Source organism: Vipera berus (genome assembly GCF_964194415.1).
Source record: "Vipera berus genome assembly, contig: HAP1_SCAFFOLD_152, whole genome shotgun sequence".
Lineage (NCBI taxonomy): Eukaryota > Metazoa > Chordata > Lepidosauria > Squamata > Viperidae > Vipera > Vipera berus.
The window spans coordinates 58,437-76,029 of record NW_027673561.1 but is presented as its reverse complement, the minus strand read 5'-3'; the positions used below and the strand labels follow the sequence as shown (position 1 = coordinate 76,029).

Genomic DNA, 17,593 nt, shown 5'->3' with positions numbered 1-17,593 from the left:
ATTAAGATCTTCCCCACCAATTTCTAATACACAGCGAATGGGTTGAGTTAATGACCATACCATTCGCTTAACAACTGTAACAATTCGCTTAACAATTGTGGCACAAAGGTCGTTAACTCACTTAAGAACCACCTTGCTTAGCAATGGACATTTTGGTCCCAATCGTGGTCGTAAATCGAGGACTACCTGTATACGAACGGATTATGGGAGTGGGTGTGGTGGACTTGTGCAGGAAATAATACACCTTTTGGGCTGTTTTGAGTTTTAGCTGCAGAACCAGCTCCAGCGCAATAGAGGTAGTCCTCCACTTACGGACCACAACTGAGACCAAAATTTCTTTTGTTAAGCGGGACAGTTGTTCAGCGAGTTTTTGCTCCATTTCACAACCTTTCTTGCCTCTTTTGTTAAGTGAATCACTGCAGTTGTTAAGTGAGCGGCACGGCTGTTAAGTGAATCCGGCTTCCCCATGGACGTGGCTTGTCGGAAGGTCGCTGTCAGGACCCACCCCAAACCACATCTTAGGAAGACAAAATTCTTGGAGTCAAATCTATTCCAAAAAGAATCTTTACTATGACATGCTTGGTTGTAGGAAACGAGACAGGACTTAATATTATCCCACGAAGTAAACCCTTATAAAGAGTTCCCGGTTTAACCCCCCTTAACCCCATTTGGTCAGTCCCCCATCCTTTCTCTCGTATCATCCCTCTTGTGGGAAAAAGGAACTTAGGACCCTTCATGTTTATTGCTCTCTTCCGTGACACAAGCCAGATGCTAGCCCCCCCCCCCTTTTGTTTCCCCAGTTCAAAAGGCTTCTCCTTTCTTTTGAAATGCCTATTGCCGGTTCAATACACATCCATTCTCTTCTCTTCGGGAGATGGCAGAATCCATGGAATAATGTCTGAAACATTCCATTTATGAATATGATATAAATGGATTCTAACAGTCGCAAAAGGGGATCACATGAACCCCTGGGGACAATGCGACTGTCATAAGTATGAACTAGTTGATGGTGTCCAAATTTTGATCAGGTGACCCATGGGGGGGGGCAAGTGGTCCTAAGTGTGAAAAACAAGCTTGTTACTTTTTTCAGTGCTGTTGTATCCTTGAATGGTCATTAAGGGAATTGTTGTAAGTCAAGGGCTACCTGTAAAAAAAAATAAATATATATAATAGGTGTGTATATCTCTGCTTAGGGAAGCCCCAGGGTGAGATAGGCAGCAAATAAATTTAACAAAGAAATAAATACCGGTAAGCATTTCCCTGTGTGTGTGTGTGTGTGTGTGTAAGTGGGAAAAGGAGCGGCCTAAAAGAGGGGCGCCCCCACACATTTCATTCTCCCACCAAATGAAATAAAATGCAAACAAACGGAGCTGCGGAAAGACCCCGAAGACCCCCGCCCTTCGGAGCTTCCTTCCCGCCTAAAGCAGGGGTAGGGAACCATGGGCCCTGTTGTGATTTCTGGACTTCAACTCCCAGAATTCCCCACCCGTCCTAAAGCCTCGCTTAATCGCCCCCCACCCCTTGCCAGCAGGACTGCTAGGGCGGGCGGGGATGATGGGACTTGTAGTCCAGCCGCCCCCCCACCCCCGAGAGGAAGGGAGCCGGGGCGGAAGAGCAGGAACGGCAGCCCCGCAGGGAGGGAAGCGGCGGGACCGGGCCTCACCCATGCAGGGGCAGTAGAGCAGGTATCCGGACGGGTCCCAGCCGTCGTCGGCGCAGCTCGGGCTCGGGAGCAACAGGCAGAACAGGAGGAGACCGAGCGCCGCCGCCGCCGCCATGATCGCCGCCTGGCCCGCAGAAGAGGCCGCGGCCTAGTTAGGCCTCTTGGGCCCGTCTCCATAGCAACCGGCTCGCCAGGCCCCGCCCCTCCCGCCAGGCGCCGCGCGCGCCTGACAGAGCAGGACGGGGTGACTTCCGGTCTGGGCCGGAAGTGGCGCCATGGAGGCCTTGAGCGGCGCGAGCAATCCCGCCTGAGGAAAATCACAGGCTGCTGTTCCGGAGGCCTCGTCGCCTCCTTCCCTCCCGGTGCCGCCGCCCCGCCATGGGGCCTCTGCCTCGCCCCGGGCTCCTGCGGCAACCCTCCGGCCTTCCTCCCTTCCCTCCGGGCGCTCGAGGCGCCAGGAGGGGAGCCACGGTGGCGGTGAGCGCGGAAACGGAGCGGGAAAACGGCACAAGGAGGGCCGCGCGCGGGGAGGGGGGGAGGGAGGGAGGGAGGGAAGGAAGAGCGAAGCAGGCCGGGCGGGAGGAGGCTGCGCTCTCCAGGGCGCATGCGCGCTGCGTGAACGGCTCGGCGGGACGTTTCGGGCGCCCGTGGATGGGGGAGGGGCTGCTTGGCCTCCCCTCCCCCCCCCCGAGGCCAATGTGTGAGGGGGCCGTTTGTGAGGAAATCCAAAGGGAGGAGCAGAAACCATGAAGAGGGTCAAGGAGGCTCTCTTTATTTTCAGTTGGGGCCGCTTTATTTTGGCCTGGAGGGGTTTCTCCTGGAAGTGGGGCACTCTGGCCTTCCTCTGGGCCAGACTTTCTCCGTCTTGGCTGCTTGAAGATGGGTGGACTTCAATTCCCAGGCTAACTATGCTTATAGCTACCTGGGGGATTCTGGGAGTCGAAGTCCACCCATCTTAAAGCATGCCGGCTGGGGAATTCTGGGAGTTGAAGTCCACCTCTTTTAAAACGGTGGCTAGGGAATTCTGGGAGTTTTTTTTTTTTTAAAATTCCATTTATATCCCGCCCTTCTCCGAAGACTCAGGGCGGCTTACAAGCTTAGCAGTAGCCTTCATTCTATGTATCTGCCTGCTTATTAGGGCATTAGAGTTGAAGTCCTCCCCTCTTAAAGCATACCAGCTGGGGAATTCTGGAGGTCGAAGTCGACCCCTCTTAAAACAGGGTGGCTAGGGAATTCTGGGAGTTGAAGTCCACCCATCTTAAAGCATACTGGCCGGGGATTCTAGGAGTTGAAGTCCTCCCCTCTTAAAGCATAGCAGCTGGGGAATTCTGGGGGTCGAAGTCCACCCCTCTTAAAACAGGGTGGCTAGGGAATTCTGGGAGTTGAAGTCCGCCCATCTTAAAGCATGCTGGCCGGGAATTCTGGGAGTTGAAGTCCTCCCCTCTCAAAACCGGGTGGCTAGGGAATTCTGGGAATTGAAGCCCGCCCATCTTAAAGCATGCTGGCTGGGGAATTCTGGGAGTTGAAGTCCACAGTAGCCAAGGTTGAGAAAAGCTGCCCTAGATGGAGTCACATCTCAGGGCTGGAAGGTTTCAGATTGCATCCAGTGGTGTCAGGAAGGCCTCTTCCCTCCTTCCTGCTTTGTGCAAACGCCTTGCTTGGTCTCTGGAGGTCCTGGGCAAGAAGCGGGCAGGTGCTCCCTCTAAGCTAGGGGTCTTCAAACTTGGCCCTTTGATGACTTGTGGACTTCAACTCCCAGAATTCCTCAGCCAGGCACGCTGGCTGAGGAATTCTGGGAGTTGAAGTCCACAAGTCATCAAAGGGCCAAGTTTGAAGATCCCCGATCTAAGCAGACAAAGGGCACAGATTCATTTGTTTTGCTGCCACAAGAGAAGACGACAAATAGGACTGTGGGGTCCTTGGAGCTCTCTGAGTTTGGTGGTTTTCTTACACACGTTTCATGACCCAATCAGGCGGCATCATCAGTGCTAGAAAGGGGGGGTGGGTTTGTTTCTGGAATGATGGAGGAAGAGGAGGACTCTGGACCCTTGGTGCTGTGGACGTTTCATTAGCCAAGGAGGGAACTTTATCAGTGTTAGAAGCAAAGGGAGGATTTGCAGAGAGGAGCTTGACTGGGGGGTCCTGGGGGGGGGTCTCTGAGCTTGGTGAGTTTCCTGCAGACATTTCAATGACCCAACTGGGTAATACCGTCAGTATTAGAAGGGCGTGGGATTTGCTCTCGGGTTTCCCTTCTAGCACTGAAGATGTTCCCTGGTTGTGTCATGAAATATCTGCAAGAAAGCAGCCCATCTCAGAGAGAATCAAAGACCCCACAATCCTGCTCTCCAGCAGCCCCACTCTCCCTTAACACTGGTGATGTTCCCTATTTAGTAGGGTCATGAAATACCTGTAAGAAAATGGCCCAGCTTAGAGGGCACAAAGGGCCTCTGCAAGAAAGCCACCCAGATCACCAAGGAACCCACAATTCAACGCTGAACTACGAGTGTTCTCTTCTAACAGAAATAGGACCGTTTCTTTAAAAAAAAAAATAGCAATGTAGGAGTCTGTAATACTTCCCCCCCACCCCAATAACATCTATTTCCTGTCTTAAAAGATTTCTTGTGTGATTCCTTTTATCTTTTAGGCGTGATGAAAAGTAGCTACAGATGCATAAGTGCCCACAAGTGTTTCCATGGAAGAAATGATGTGCATTTTGCAACTGTTTGCTGCAAAGGAGATTTTATGAGATATATAGAATGCTGGTTGGGATGATGATGATGATGATGATGATGATGATGATGATGATGATAATAAAGTTGGAAGGGGTCTTGGAGGTCGTCTAGTCCAACCCCCTGCTCAAGCAGGAAACCCTATACCATTTCAGACAAATGGCTGTCCAGTCTCTTCTTAAAAACTTCCAGTGTTGGAGCATTTCGCAGCTTCTGGAGGCAGGTTGTTCCGCTGGTTAATTGTTCTCACTATCGAGAAGTTTCTCCTTAGTTCTAGGCTGCTTCTCTCCTTGATGAGTTTCCATGATCCATTGCTTCTTGTCCTGCCTTCAGGTGCTTTGGAGAATAGCTTGACTGCCTATTCTTGGGGCAGCCCCTGAGATACTAGAAGACTGCTATCATGTCCCCCCTCGTCCTTCTCTTTGTTAAACTAGACCTACCCAATTCCTGCAACCGTTCTTCATATTTCTTTTAGCCTCCAGCCCCCTGATCCTCTTTGTTGCTCTTCTCTGCACTCTTTCTAGAGTCTCAACATCTGTTTTACATTTCCTACCTTTTAAATGAGGGAAGCTGCCCATCCCATTCGTTGATAACAGCGGGGGAGGGGGAAATAGGGAAAATTACTGGAGCTGGGGGCCTCTTTTCATCTCTTTGAGGTTATATGACCTTCTCATATTTGACTCACTTGGACTGGGTGCAACTGAGTGAAAAGTGGCCTTGTTTGCTCACCAAATTCCTAAGCAGGTACACAAACATTACGGCTTTCTGCCTGTGTGCCACCTGCACACCTAGTTCTGAATTAGAATAAAATCCTACTTTTTTCCAACAAAGACTGCGGTTTTTAAAATATCCGAGGAGCATATTTTCAGATTGAGTTGGTGGCGCTTTTACGGTACAGCAGATGCAATATTGTTCAGGTAAGAGAAGAGGGTGTGTCTTGTTGCAAGGAGCCGACACAGATAGTCCTTGACTTATGATTCACAGCCCAAAATTTCCGTTGCTAAGTGGGACATATGTTAAGTGAGTTTTGTCCCGTCTTACGACCTCTCTTGCCATGGTTGTTAAGTGAATCGGTGCGGTGATTAAGTTAGTAATACGGTTGTTAAGTGAATCTGGTTTACCCCATTGACTTTGCTTGTTGGAAAGTCACAAAAGGGGATGGCGTGACCCTGGGACACTGCAACCGTCATAAGTAAGAGTCAGGTGCCGAGCATCTGAATTTTGATCACGTGACCACGGGGGATGCTGCAATGGTCGTGTGAAAAACGGTCATGTCGCTTCTTTCAGTGTCACTAAATGAACGGTTGTAAGTCTAGACCAGGGGTCAGCAGCCTGAAACAGTGAAAGAGCCACTCGGAACCGGTTCCCTCACAAAAGGAAAAACTGGGGGCCGCAAAAAATGCATGCGCGTGCATGCGTGCATGCGCAGAACAGGGTTTGACTGAAGAGTGGAGCCAAGGCGAGATATGCACCTACCCTGCATATTTGAATTGATTGGTTGAACTTTTTTAGTCCCACTTTTTTTTGGGGGGGGCTGCACATGGCACATGAAAGAGCCGCATGCGTCTCCGGAGCCGTGGGTTGCAGACCTGTGGTCTAGAACCACCTGCAGTCAAGGAAGACCGATCTCGGTTGACTGTTTTATCTTTGAAGTCGTTTAGAAATAGCGTTAAGGCTTCGATGTCACGACCTTTGCAGCCTCCCCCTGGTCACGTGATCAGAATTGAGGCGCTTTGTCAACTGATGCATATTGACAACGGTCACAGCGCCCCCTCCCCCCCCCGGGTCACGGGACCCCCTTTGGTGACCTTCCGACAACGGGGAAGCCAGCTTCGCTTAATGACCATGTTGCTAACTTTAGAGGGATGCTGCTTAGCTGTGGACATTTTGGGCTCCGTCGTGGTCGTAAGTCAAGGACGGGTCCTGCTGTGTGGTTGTGTGTCATTTTCCCCCCCTCCCCTTAACGAATTCCTTTGTTCCTTCCAGGATCCCAACTCTTTCTACTGAGGTCCTTGAAAAGGGTTACCAGTGAGATGCCCAAGAGCAGCGATTCTACTTTGTGTGGCCCTCCTCCGTCAGGCCTGCCATGACCGCATTCTTCACCAGTGTTCCCAATTGGATTCAAGATGCCAAGCAGGAAGAGGAGGAGGAGGTGGGCTGGAAACTAGTGCCCAGGCCCAAAGGCCGAGAGAGCGAGAGCCCGGGGAAGTGCCAGTATGAGCTGTCGGAAGCCGCCTTCCCTGGCGTGGAGAAGCTGAGAGCCAGCCCGGAACCGAGGCCCTATTGCTGCCCTCAGCTGCACTGCGGCAAGGCCTTTGCCTCCAAGTACAAGCTCTACAGGTAGGCCGGGCGATCGGAGGGGAGTTTGGGGCTGGGCTGGCCTGGGTTCAAATCCTCCGAGCTCACCTGGTTTGTGGGCGGGAGTCAGGGAATATTGGCAGGTAGGCCAAGCTGCCCAAGAGTCAGCTTGCAGGGGAGGTGGTTGGAATGGAAAGTTTAATAAATGAAAGAATGGAATGGATTGGACTAGAAAATATGGAATGGAATTAGAAATAGAATTAGAATAGAATAGAATAGAAAATATGGAATAGAGTAGAGTAGAATAGAATAAAAAAAACAGAACAGAATAGAATAAAAACAGAATAGAATTAAAAAAAATATTCTGTTCCATTCCATAATTCTATCCTTATTTCTTGCTCTGTTCTGTTCTATTCTTTTTTCTTATTCTGTTCTGTTCTATTCTTATTTCTTGTTCTGTTCTGTTCTATTCTTATTTCTTTATTCTGTTCTATTGTATTCTATCTATTCTTATTTCTTATTCTGTTCCATTCCATTCCACCCCATTCTGTTCTCCATTGCAATCTCCTATCCTATCCTGCTCTGTTCTGTTCTGTTCTCCATTCCCTTCCGTTCCTTGCTGCATTCCGCTCTCTTCCATTCACGTCCCCCCAAAGGCAGAGAGACGGCAGCCACAATTATTCTCCTCTTCCTTCTCCCTTCCCTTCCCGAAAAGGCACCTGGCCACCCACTCGGCCCAGAAGCCCCACCAATGCATGTACTGTGAGAAGATGTTCCACCGGAAGGACCACCTGCGCAACCACCTCCACACCCACGACCCCAACAAGGAAGCCCTCCACTGTCCCGAGTGCGGCAAGAACTACAACACCAAGCTGGGCTACCGGCGCCACCTGGCTATGCACGCGGCGGCCAGCGGCGACCTGAGCTGCAAGGTCTGCCTGCAGGTGTTCGAGAGCACCCAGGCCTTGCTGGAGCACCTGAAGGCCCACTCGCGGCGGCCCTCCGGCAGCGCCAAGGAGAAGAAGCACCCCTGCGACCACTGCGACCGGCGCTTCTACACCCGCAAGGATGTGCGGCGCCACCTGGTGGTGCACACGGGGCGAAAGGACTTCCTCTGCCAGTACTGCGCCCAGCGGTTCGGCCGGAAGGACCACCTGACCCGGCACGTGAAGAAGAGCCACTCGCAGGAGCTGCTGAAGATCAAGGCCGAGCCCGCGGACATGCTGGGCCTGCTCAGCTGCGGCTCGGCCGTGGCGGTCAAGGAGGAGCTCAGCCCGGTCTTGTGCATGGCCTCCCGGGAGGTGATGGGCGCCAAGGGCTTCCCTGGCATGCTGCCCATGGGCATGTACGGGGCGCACGTCCCGGCCCTGCCCGGCACAGGGATGCCCCCTTCCTTGGTGCCCAACCCTCTCCCAATGGGAATGAGCTATCCTCTGGAGCCCTCCTCCCCGCCACAGCCGCCCCCCAAATACCAGCTCGGATCTACCTCATACTTCCCCGACAAGATCCCCAAAGCAGAGGTGGACAGCTGCCTGGCAGAGCTGCCCGGAGGCCTTTCGCTGATCGCTGGCGAGCCCCCCTCCTCCCCGCCTCAGCCCGCCAGCCTGGAGGAGACCCTGCTCTCCAAGAGCCCGGCTCTCCTTTCCGAAGCTCTCTGTGCTGCTAACATGGATTTTTCCCACCTCCTGGGCTTCCTGCCCTTGAACCTGCCCTCCTGCAACCCGCCGGTCTCCTCGGCAGGCCTCGTCATGGGCTATTCCCAGGGAGAGACCCAATCCCTCCTCAGCGCTCTGCCGCCGCAGGAGCCCTCCCCGGGAAGCGGGCCCTCGCTCGGCTTTGGGGCCTTGCATCCCTTGCCCTCGATGTTCTCCCCGGGCCTGGGCGCCACCACGTTGCCACGTTTCCACCAAGCATTCCAGTAAGAAAGAGAGAGCGCCGGATGAAAGCAGAGCTTCTCCGGGCGCGTGGATTCGGGGCACCGCCAGCGCGCTCGGCTTTGTCGTCTTTCCAGGGGGGGGGGAAGCTGGAGGGGGGACTGGAACTTGTGTACGCCCCAGTCCTGGACAGGGGAAGTAGGTTGCAGTGAATAGAATTTCAGGTATTTTATTTTTTATTTCTTCCTTCTTCTTTTTACGTTGTTGGTCATCGGGAACCTCGCCAGAGTTTCCCCCCCCCCCAACTTCCGCAGTTTTGTGTCGCTTGGTCCGTGCGGCAGGAATTCCCTTTTCTCCTCCGCCCCATGACTCCCAGCGGCGGCGGGAGCGATTCCCGTGATGCCGCCTTCGTAAATCGAGACTCTTTCTTCCACCACCACCCCTCCCTTGGAGCCGTTTCCCGACCACGCCTGGCTGCAGGATCATGTTTACCCCACCATTTCCCACTGTTACGAATCAGGTAGTGCCGCAGGGACCGTCAGGGTCTCCGGCACGGCGAAGGCACTGTTTACACCGTGAAACTGGCTAGCTCCGGTTTCACCTCACTACTACTTCCATATCTTCCCCTGTGGGGAAATCAAACTGACTGGGAATGGCTTCAGCTTTTGCCAATTTAGTTTAGCACTCTAGTGGGTTGTGTTTTGTTTTTGATTTGTTTTTTCCCCTCCCAGATCTCCCAGCAGGTCAAAAGAATCCTCCAACAGGAGAATCCTCACTGTGATTGATTGGGTTTCCCCCCCCCCCCCCGTTTTTTTTTTTTTGGAGTGGATTTTCCAAAGGATGTTAGGGTCTAGCGACAGCAGCCATCAACCATGGCCTCTTCCTGAAAAGACTTACCGATCAAGAGTCAGGCCCATCATTCTGTTCGGCTGAGATTTCCATTTTTTGCCCCTCTTTATTTTCCTTCTAAATCTCCTCGGCCGTTTGGACACAAGCAAGCTTATGGAGGGATGATGGCGTTTGGCCTTTGGGGCTCAAAAGTTTTGTTTCAGCTTCTTGGTGCCTTCAGGGCAATTCTCAATAGCGAGTGTGCAAATCACCTTTTCACCAGCAGCAACCACGCCCCCCCCCCGCCCGAGCCACAGCCCCAGCCTGAGCACGCCAGCCTTTCAGGAAGGAGAAAATATGTGGGGTGCAGCGGAGGTGAGGCAGCCTTGCTTTCTGCTGACTCAAGATCCCTTGCTTCTTAGCGGGGAAATCAATGACCTTTGTTGAATAGGGGGAGTTTAACCCAACGGCCTCTTGTTTTCACGCCCCCTTCCTCCCTGCAAGGTTGGCTCGCCTCCTCTTCTGCTGCAGAGCCCTGATGCTCCCTTCTGTCTCCCTGCAAGGTGCCCATGCTCTGGCCTTTCGGGCCTCACATCCCTAGTGTGAACTCGGCACAGAGCAAAAGTCAGAAGGAGGATCGTGGCCTGTGGCGTTGGCTTTTGCCAGGAAGGTAAATCCATGCAGAGGAGAAGCCGGGAGGCCGGAGAGCCACTCCCAGTCACCTGGTGCCTGCCTCAGCAAGTGATGGGCGATTCGGAGAAGGTCGAGATGGCAAGAGAGAGCCAAGTCCTCTGTTGCGCTTCCCCTAGTGCAGTTTCCCAGCCTTTCCAGTGTTGCTGTCTGGGGGGCGGAGGGGGATGGGTTGGTTCTGCAACCGGGCGAGTAGCTCCCTTTGCACGAGGGGCGAGCACGCACGCCTGCCGCTGGAGCCTGCGCATGTGCCCACTGCTCGTGCAGAGAGGGTGCTCGCCCACCCCTGCTTCTATGCCTCGGTTTCAAATGGCTCACGGCCCGGGAGTGGGCCGTGGCTCCGGGGTTGGGGACCCCCTCGCCCTAGCGTCTGCCTGCTGTCTTCTTTCTCCTTCATTTCTTTGCAGGCTTAATTCAGAGACGTCCGGCCTCCCAATCTCCCCAAGGGCTGCAGGACGTCACCAGGAACGGGTGGCGGGAGGTGCCCCATTTTTTTCAGGGAGGAAAACGAGCCTGCTCAGAATGTCACCCGTCATTGATTTAATCCCGGGGGGGATTAAATATGGGAATGGCAGGGACTTTCCAAGGTGTCCTGTTCCCCTACTCGCCCTTAACTCTGCCCTCCCCAGCTGGGGGCGCTCGTGCAAATTCCAGGTCAGCCATCTCTGTTTTACTTCCCCGTAGTTTCCTGAGTAAGCAGTCTTACTATGTATTACAGTGAATACCTCATGATAAAGGCCTCTGCTCTTAACCCCTCATGCCTCTTCAGTGGCTGCCGGAGGCCTCATTTGGGGAGGGTCCACCTCCATGCATTTCAGGGGTATCCCCACTGGCCCCTTCCTTTTACCTCACTGTGTAGGGAGCAGAGCTAAGGGGGCCTGCCCTGGCTCTCCTACTTGCCAAGATACGCTAAGGTGATCTCTGCGGTAACGCCTCTGGTCTCTTTCAATGCCTGTCCATAGCAGATGCTTTTTTAAAAAAAAAATCTATTTCTTCTTTGTAATTCCAGATTGCTTTCCATCCCCGTCGGCTTCAGGCCTTTGCCGCTTCATAGGCAGGATCCCGTCTGTGCCAGGCGTGTAGGCCTTCTACGTCGGGCGCAGGCAGCCTTTTCTTTCTCGCGGCGTGTCCTTCGCGATCTGTCTCAAAAGGTTTTGTATAAGACTTACCTCATCGATGGCATGTGGCATTGAGTTCCACAGGCCCTGCTTCCTGGGTCTTCGCGGTAAGACGTTGCCTTTCTGATTTCAGCATGTGCCTTCTTGCCCTGGAGAACGGCTGGGCGTCTCCTGATGGTTTCAGCATTTTTAAATACCTCGGTTTGCATTTCCTGTTACTCCCTGTCCAGATACGAGTTGCACATTGTGCTCTTATGCAATCCTCACATCCCTACCTCAAAACCTACGAGAAGGAAAAAAGATGATTCCACGTTCCAGTTTCTCCAAGATGGCATTGGACTTAAGACATAAAGCTGATTCCAGAGAACCTGTTGGCTTAGTTTGCAGCTTCGGGCACTTGCTGTCTCTTCTCTGTCCTTCAGCTCGATCGTTTTAGCAAACGCGACGCGCAAGCGTGTGTTCCGGCTCATAAACCCTCCTGCTCTGTCGGGGCTGCTTGTCTCTTTGTTTCACTACCCAACCAAAGATAATTAAAAACAACAACAAAGACAGAGCATTTCTGTCCGTATCAAAAGACGACTCTTTCCTAAGGAGAAAAATGGGTTTTTATTTCAGCCCTAGATTCAACGCCGATGCTGAAACATCAGCAGTGGTTTGGGCGAGTCTTCTATTCAGCCTGATTGCTGCTGCTGCTGTAGAAAATGGCATTAAGTTTTTTTTTAAAAAAAAACCTACAAGAAAAGATGGGGGAGATATAAGCTTCAGTCATCTTTCTTACAAAAGAGCTGTAAGATCAAATATTCCTAAGTACTACTGACCCACTCTCTCTCTCTCTCTCTCCAAACTTCAGTTTTCCAAAGAAAGGTGGTGATCCTGCAGAGTGGCCCACAAATATTTTGGGTTTTGTTTTTTTGGGGGGGTTTTCTGCGGCACAATGGGCAATGAAAAGGAATCTTGTTTAGCCTTTTGGTGAGGTGAAGGACCTAAAAGGGGTCTTTATCCATGTAGCTACAGGTGTAGCCTTTTAAAGAACAGATGGTATAAAATTGTGCCTCGCCAATCCAGGAGTGCGTTGCGGCTTGTATTTTACTTAGAGTAGACCCCTGTGAGTGAAGAATTTCTGTTAATAGAAAATGAAGTGGTCCTTTCAATCACGGTGTTGAAGAAAAACAACAACAACCCAGAATGAGGGAAAATAGGATATTTCTCTACTGTGGGGGGAAAAGATAGTTGCTGTTCTATGTGGCTCTCAATTTCGAACGAAAGTGCTCCTGGTTTGGGGGGGGGAAGGAGAGAGGACTTTGTAAATGTTCACCCTGGAGTAAAATTAACCAGACTTGAAGTCAGTATCCTGATCAATTTCACTGCTGGCGAATGAGCACTTAAAAAGGAGGATTGGGCGTCTGCCTTTGCCAGGGGAGGGAATCTGTGATCTTCAGAGAAGATCTTCATTTGTACGTGACCTTAGATGTTTTGGGGCACAGGAAAAATTGGAGAGTTCTTGCTTTGCCAGTTAATATTTCCTTTGGGTGATGGGTTTATGGGTTAAATTGACATTCTCCCCTACTGGCAAGGAAATATAAACCATAAAGTGGGGGAAATTCTATTTAAACTCTGTCTGGGTTGGCAACCAACTGGCCTTTAATTAATTGTGCTTTCCAAATAGCCATTCTAAAAAAATGTCTTTCAGTTACGTCCTTTCGAATGGTAGTTTGCGGAAGCATCTCTTGTTCCTTTAAGTAGGATTTGTTTTCCTGGCATGCGTTTTATTGCCGCTGAGCTGTTTGCCTGAGACGGCAAAAAAGGTGTTCCCCTCTCTTCCTCCCGAGGAAGGAGAAGGTAGCATTGGGATTTTTCCCAAGCTCCTCGAATTTACAACGGATAGCTCACTATGGGGTGATCCTTTCTAGGTCCTGAAAGATACGATAGGATCAGATCTTTGGGGTCAGGTCAGATCTTTGGGATCAGATGCCAGCTGCACAAAAACCGATAACAGAAAGGTGATTTTAAGACATAGTCAAGGACAGGAGGGGTCAGCCATGGCAACTTCGCAACCTGTGGGCTTCCAATTATAAATCTAATAAATTAAATAAATTCCCGGAATTCCTGAGCCGGCGGTAACATTCAAAAAACAGATGGTGATTCTGTAGAGTGGCCCACAAAACATATTTTGGGTTGTTTTTTCCCCTGTGGCACGATGGGTAATGGAAAGGAAGCTTGTTCACTCTTAGGGAGTCCTAAAAGAGTATTCAGATGGCTACAGGTGTAGCCTTTTAAAGTGCAGAGAGTATAAAGTTGTGCCTCTCCAATCCAAGGAAGTGACTTGTATTCCTCGGCAAGGGAAGAACTGGCTGTCTCAGGAATTCTGGGAGTTGAAGTCCACGGGTCGTAAAGTCGCCATAGTTGATCACCCTGGTCAAGAGGAATCCATGTAAGGCGCTTTTGTGTGACCCTTTTTCCTACTCGGTAATCTCGTCTCCTTTGAACCATTTTATTAAGGAGAGTTGTTGCTGTGGTGGCGCAGTGGTTAGGATGCAGCGTTGCAGGCTAACACTGCCGACTGCCAGCAGTTCGATCCTGACCGGCTCCAGGTCGACTCAGCCTTCCATCCTTCCGAGGTCGGTAAAACGAGGATCCAGATTGTCGGATACCCTGACTCTGTGAGCCGCTTAGAGAGGGTTGCAAAGCACTGCGAAGCGGCAGATAAGCGCTATTGCTATTTTGCACTCTCGGCGCCAGGTTTAGCTCGTGTCTTTGGTCTCTGTGTGTGTGTGGGGTTTTCTTTTTCTTCCACCCAAATTTTGCTTTCGTTGGCTTTGTTGGCTCTTTTGTGAAGCTAAATCCACAGGACATTCAAAGCTCTTTGTTCAGAGTCATTTCTTCCCTTTTGCTTAGCAGTAAGCAGAGTGTTGATCTGTTTCCGGTGTATATAGTGAATTGTTTCTCTTCGGCTGGCTGAAATCCTGAGATTTTATTTTCTTTTTTCCCCCCCTCCTAAAAGAGCAAATTACTCAGGATTTGAGAGCAACACCTACTGGGTGCTCCTGTTCCCTGTGGTATTCCACCCTTCCCTTTTGTAATTCAGAATATGCCTTGGATTCAGCGGGTTGCCCATCCTAGGAAAACGTCCCAAATTCTTCCCTCTCCGCCAGTGGGATTAATTTTAATCTCCCCCTTAAGAAAGAGGCCCTACAGTAGTCCTAATGGCTTTTAGAGTGATCTATGGGAATCAATAACTTAAAACTGAAAATAACCCCATGAAGGGGAAGTATTTTAAGCGAACTCTGTAATAAGCGGTCAACTTTCTCTCTCTTTGCTATTTGTTTTCCTCGGGAATTATTTTATTTGATGACACCCCCCCTTTCCCCCGTCCCGTGATTCTGCTTTGTTTGAAGACTTTATGCATTTGATACTAGGGGGGGTATGAATTTATTTTGGATGACAGATCCCACTGTCCCCTTATAGCAGTTAAGGCCAATAAAATCCAAACTCCCTGGAAAATATCCGCCTCTCTGTTGGGCCCACAGCTATTCCACGAACTGAATCGGAGCGTTCCCCTCTCCCGTTTGCACGTTCTGTAATAAAGAATCCAACTTCTCACAATGATTTAATGTGGTTCCTTACCTTGGGACTTCATGCCCAAGATGACGAGCCAAAAAAAGATTCGGAACGGGACAATTTGGTGTGGCCAACTCAGCGTAGACATGGCGGGACAATTCAACAATTTTAAGTATTTACACTGATTTTTTTTTAAAAAAAAATAATACAATTTTTTGTCGTTCAACATTTCATTTTAACCCACCTCCCACCCCACCCCCCCCATCGCCTCCTCTGCCTTTAATGATTCTGTTCCACCATTTCTTCAGGATTTAGTGTTAACTCGTGACCCGCGGCGAGTTGTCGGCTGCGCCAAGTTATCCAGGGCCCAAATGGGTTGCTTCTTCAAGCTTTTCAGTCACCCCAAAGTGAGGCAAATATTCCCCCCCCCTTTTTAAAAAAAGATGAATCAAAAGCCCCATTTTGGGAGGGGGGGGTCGGTTCTCAAACTCCCTGGTGTTAAAATTTCCGACAATTGTGGTTTGGGTTCTAAACAAAACAAAAGCAATACCGATGTGGTGTGTTAAATTATATGTAGCCCCCTCTTCCAGGTGTTTGCAACAGGTGTTCCTTGCAGTATAGCCCCCTCTTCCAGGTGTTTGCAACAGGTGTTCCTTGCAGATGGATTACAAAACGGCAGGGAAGACCCACGCTGGCCATTTGGGAGGAGGAAGAGAGGGGATGTTGACCTCCTCACACCCACCCCACAAATAATTCCCCAAAGCTTCAGGGTTTACGAACTTTCGGTCGGCCTGTCTTGAGGATCGAACAGCTGGCCTCTTGGTATCCTTGCCGATTTGAGGGTCACGCATGCTAGGCCTTACCTGTGCAAGAGAGAGGTCACCTGGGAGGACAGGTGTCTCACCTTGATTTGAAGAGGAAGTAGGATTTCAGTCCTTCTGTTGACTCTCTGCAATGATTGGACGAGCAGACCACAAGTGGTCCAGGTTGAGAAACAGTGGCTTACACAGGTGGCTTTGTTGTACAGAGGAATTTTGTGTGTGTGTGTTTTAAATCAGAGCCCGCCCACCCTCCGTCCCTCTTTCCCCCTGCCTGACATGGAACCCCCTCACCCAACTGAGCACTTTTTTCTTCTCTCCCCCCCCTAAACACAGCAAATGACCTCTTTTGATCGGAGTAATGTAGGACTTCTTTCAAGTCCCGGTTTTGACAAGATTTTTTTGAAGTGCCATTAGGAAACATTTAACAGCTCATCAACTGTTCAGTTAGGTTTTTCTTTTTCGTCTTACAGAATTAAGTTTTAAAAGGAAAGAGGGTGTCTGTTTTTTTTTGTTTTGTTTTTTTAAAATGAAATTGCTTATTAAAAGGTTTGAAGTATGACACCTTCTGTTTTTGTTTTTTTTTCCCCTGGTGTCGGGCAGAAATGACCAGGTGTGTTAAGTAGAATCCACGACTGGGCTAAAGTAATAAAGTTCTACATTTAGGCAAGAAAAACGAAATGGACAGGTATAGTATAGGTCAGGGGTAGGCAACCTCGGCTCTTTTATGACTCATGGACTTCAACTCCTAGAATTCCTGAGTCAGCTATGCCACGAGAGTCATAAAAGAGCCGAGGTTGCCTACCCCTGGTATAGGTGGTACCTTGCTCAATAGTAGTAACTGTGAGATGGATCTCAGAGTCCTAGTGGACAATCACTTAAACATGAGCCAGCCGTTGTGCGGCAGCTGCCAAAAAAGCCAACACCGTGCTAGGCTGCATTAACAGAGGGATAGAATCAAGATCACGTGGAGTGTTAATATCACTTTACAAGGCCTTGGTAAGACCACACTTGGAATCCTGCATCCAGTTTTGGTCACCATGATGTAAAAAATATGTTGAGACTCTGAAAAGAGTACACAGAAGAGCAGCAAAGATGATTAGGGGACTGGAGGCTAAAACATACAAGGAACAGCTGCTGGAATTGGGTCTGTCTAGTCTAATGAAGAGAAGGACGAGGGGGGACATGACAGCTGTCTTCCAGTATCTCAGGGGCTTCCCCAAAGAAGAGGGAGTCAAGCTATTCTCCAAAGCACCTGAAGGCAGCACAAGAAGCAACGGATGGAAACTCATCAAGGAGAGATGCAACCCGGAATTAAGGAGAAACTTCCTAACAGTGAGGACAATCAACCAGTGGAACAACCTGCCTCCAGAAGCGGTGAATGCGCCAACATTGGATGTTTTTAAGAAGAGACTGGCCAGCCATTTATCTGGAACAGTATAGGGTCTCCTGCCTGAGCAGGGGGTTGGACTAGAAGACCTCCAAGGTCCCTTCCAGCTCTGTTAACATTCTGTTATAAGTGTGAATTGCTTTTGCACAGAAAGGAAGGACTGCTCCTTACACATGTAGCAAAGATAGTCCTCGGCTTACAACCCCAACTGGGACCAGAATTCCTAGGGAAGAGGGTGGTTAAGCGAGTCATGTACCACTTTTTCCCCACAGTCGTTAAGCGAACTGCACGGTCGTTACGTGAATCCAGCTTCCCCTCCTTGACTTTTCCTTGTTGGAAGCCGGCTGGGAACATCACAACACGTGTCTCCTGCTTGAGCAGGGGGTTGGACTAGATGACCTCCAAGGTCCCTTCCAACTTATTATTATTATTATAAATACACGTCAACTGCCGAACGCCCGTGACAATGGGATGCTGTGACGGTCATAAAAGCGAGGACCAGCCGTAAGCCCCCCTTTTTTCAGGGCTTTTATAACTTCAGGGGCTAAACAAACGGTTGCAAGTCTACCTGTCGTAGTTTGCCACATGGGAAGGTGGGTTGAAAGTCCCCCAGCCAGGTTTTTAAAA

At 50.3% G+C, this 17,593-nt stretch overlaps 1 protein-coding gene across 5 annotated transcripts; it reads left to right on the top strand.

Moving 5' to 3' along the window:
- The first annotated feature begins 1,946 nt into the window (after positions 1 to 1,946).
- LOC308679310 (zinc finger protein PLAGL2-like) lies at positions 1,947 to 16,138 on the top strand. Of its 5 annotated transcripts, XR_014028751.1 has the most exons (4): positions 6,187 to 6,732; positions 7,406 to 8,788; positions 9,956 to 10,062; positions 11,092 to 16,138. XR_014028751.1 is itself a non-coding variant. In XM_081346918.1 (3 exons), the coding sequence occupies exons 2-3, from the start codon at positions 6,479 to 6,481 to the stop codon at positions 8,610 to 8,612; spliced, it is 1,461 nt and encodes a 486-aa protein (XP_081203044.1). In that variant the 5' UTR covers positions 1,947 to 2,140; positions 6,379 to 6,478; the 3' UTR covers positions 8,613 to 16,138. The 5 variants fall into 5 exon arrangements, 2 of the variants coding, with proteins under 2 accessions (XP_081203044.1, XP_081203045.1); XM_081346918.1 differs by adding an exon at positions 1,947 to 2,140 and having other exon boundaries at positions 6,379 to 6,732; positions 7,406 to 16,138; XM_081346919.1 differs by adding an exon at positions 5,023 to 5,136 and having other exon boundaries at positions 6,379 to 6,732; positions 7,406 to 16,138.
- Positions 16,139 to 17,593: the final 1,455 nt, after the last annotated feature.

Excerpts from the sequence above, each read along its gene's own strand:
- LOC308679310 (XM_081346918.1), top strand. The coding sequence starts at position 6,479 with ATGACCGCATTCTTCACCAGTGTTCCCAATTGGATTCAAGATGCCAAG. Across the intron at positions 6,733-7,405 it reads TCCAAGTACAAGCTCTACAG|GCACCTGGCCACCCACTCGG; the intron begins GTAGGCCGGGCG and ends CTTCCCGAAAAG.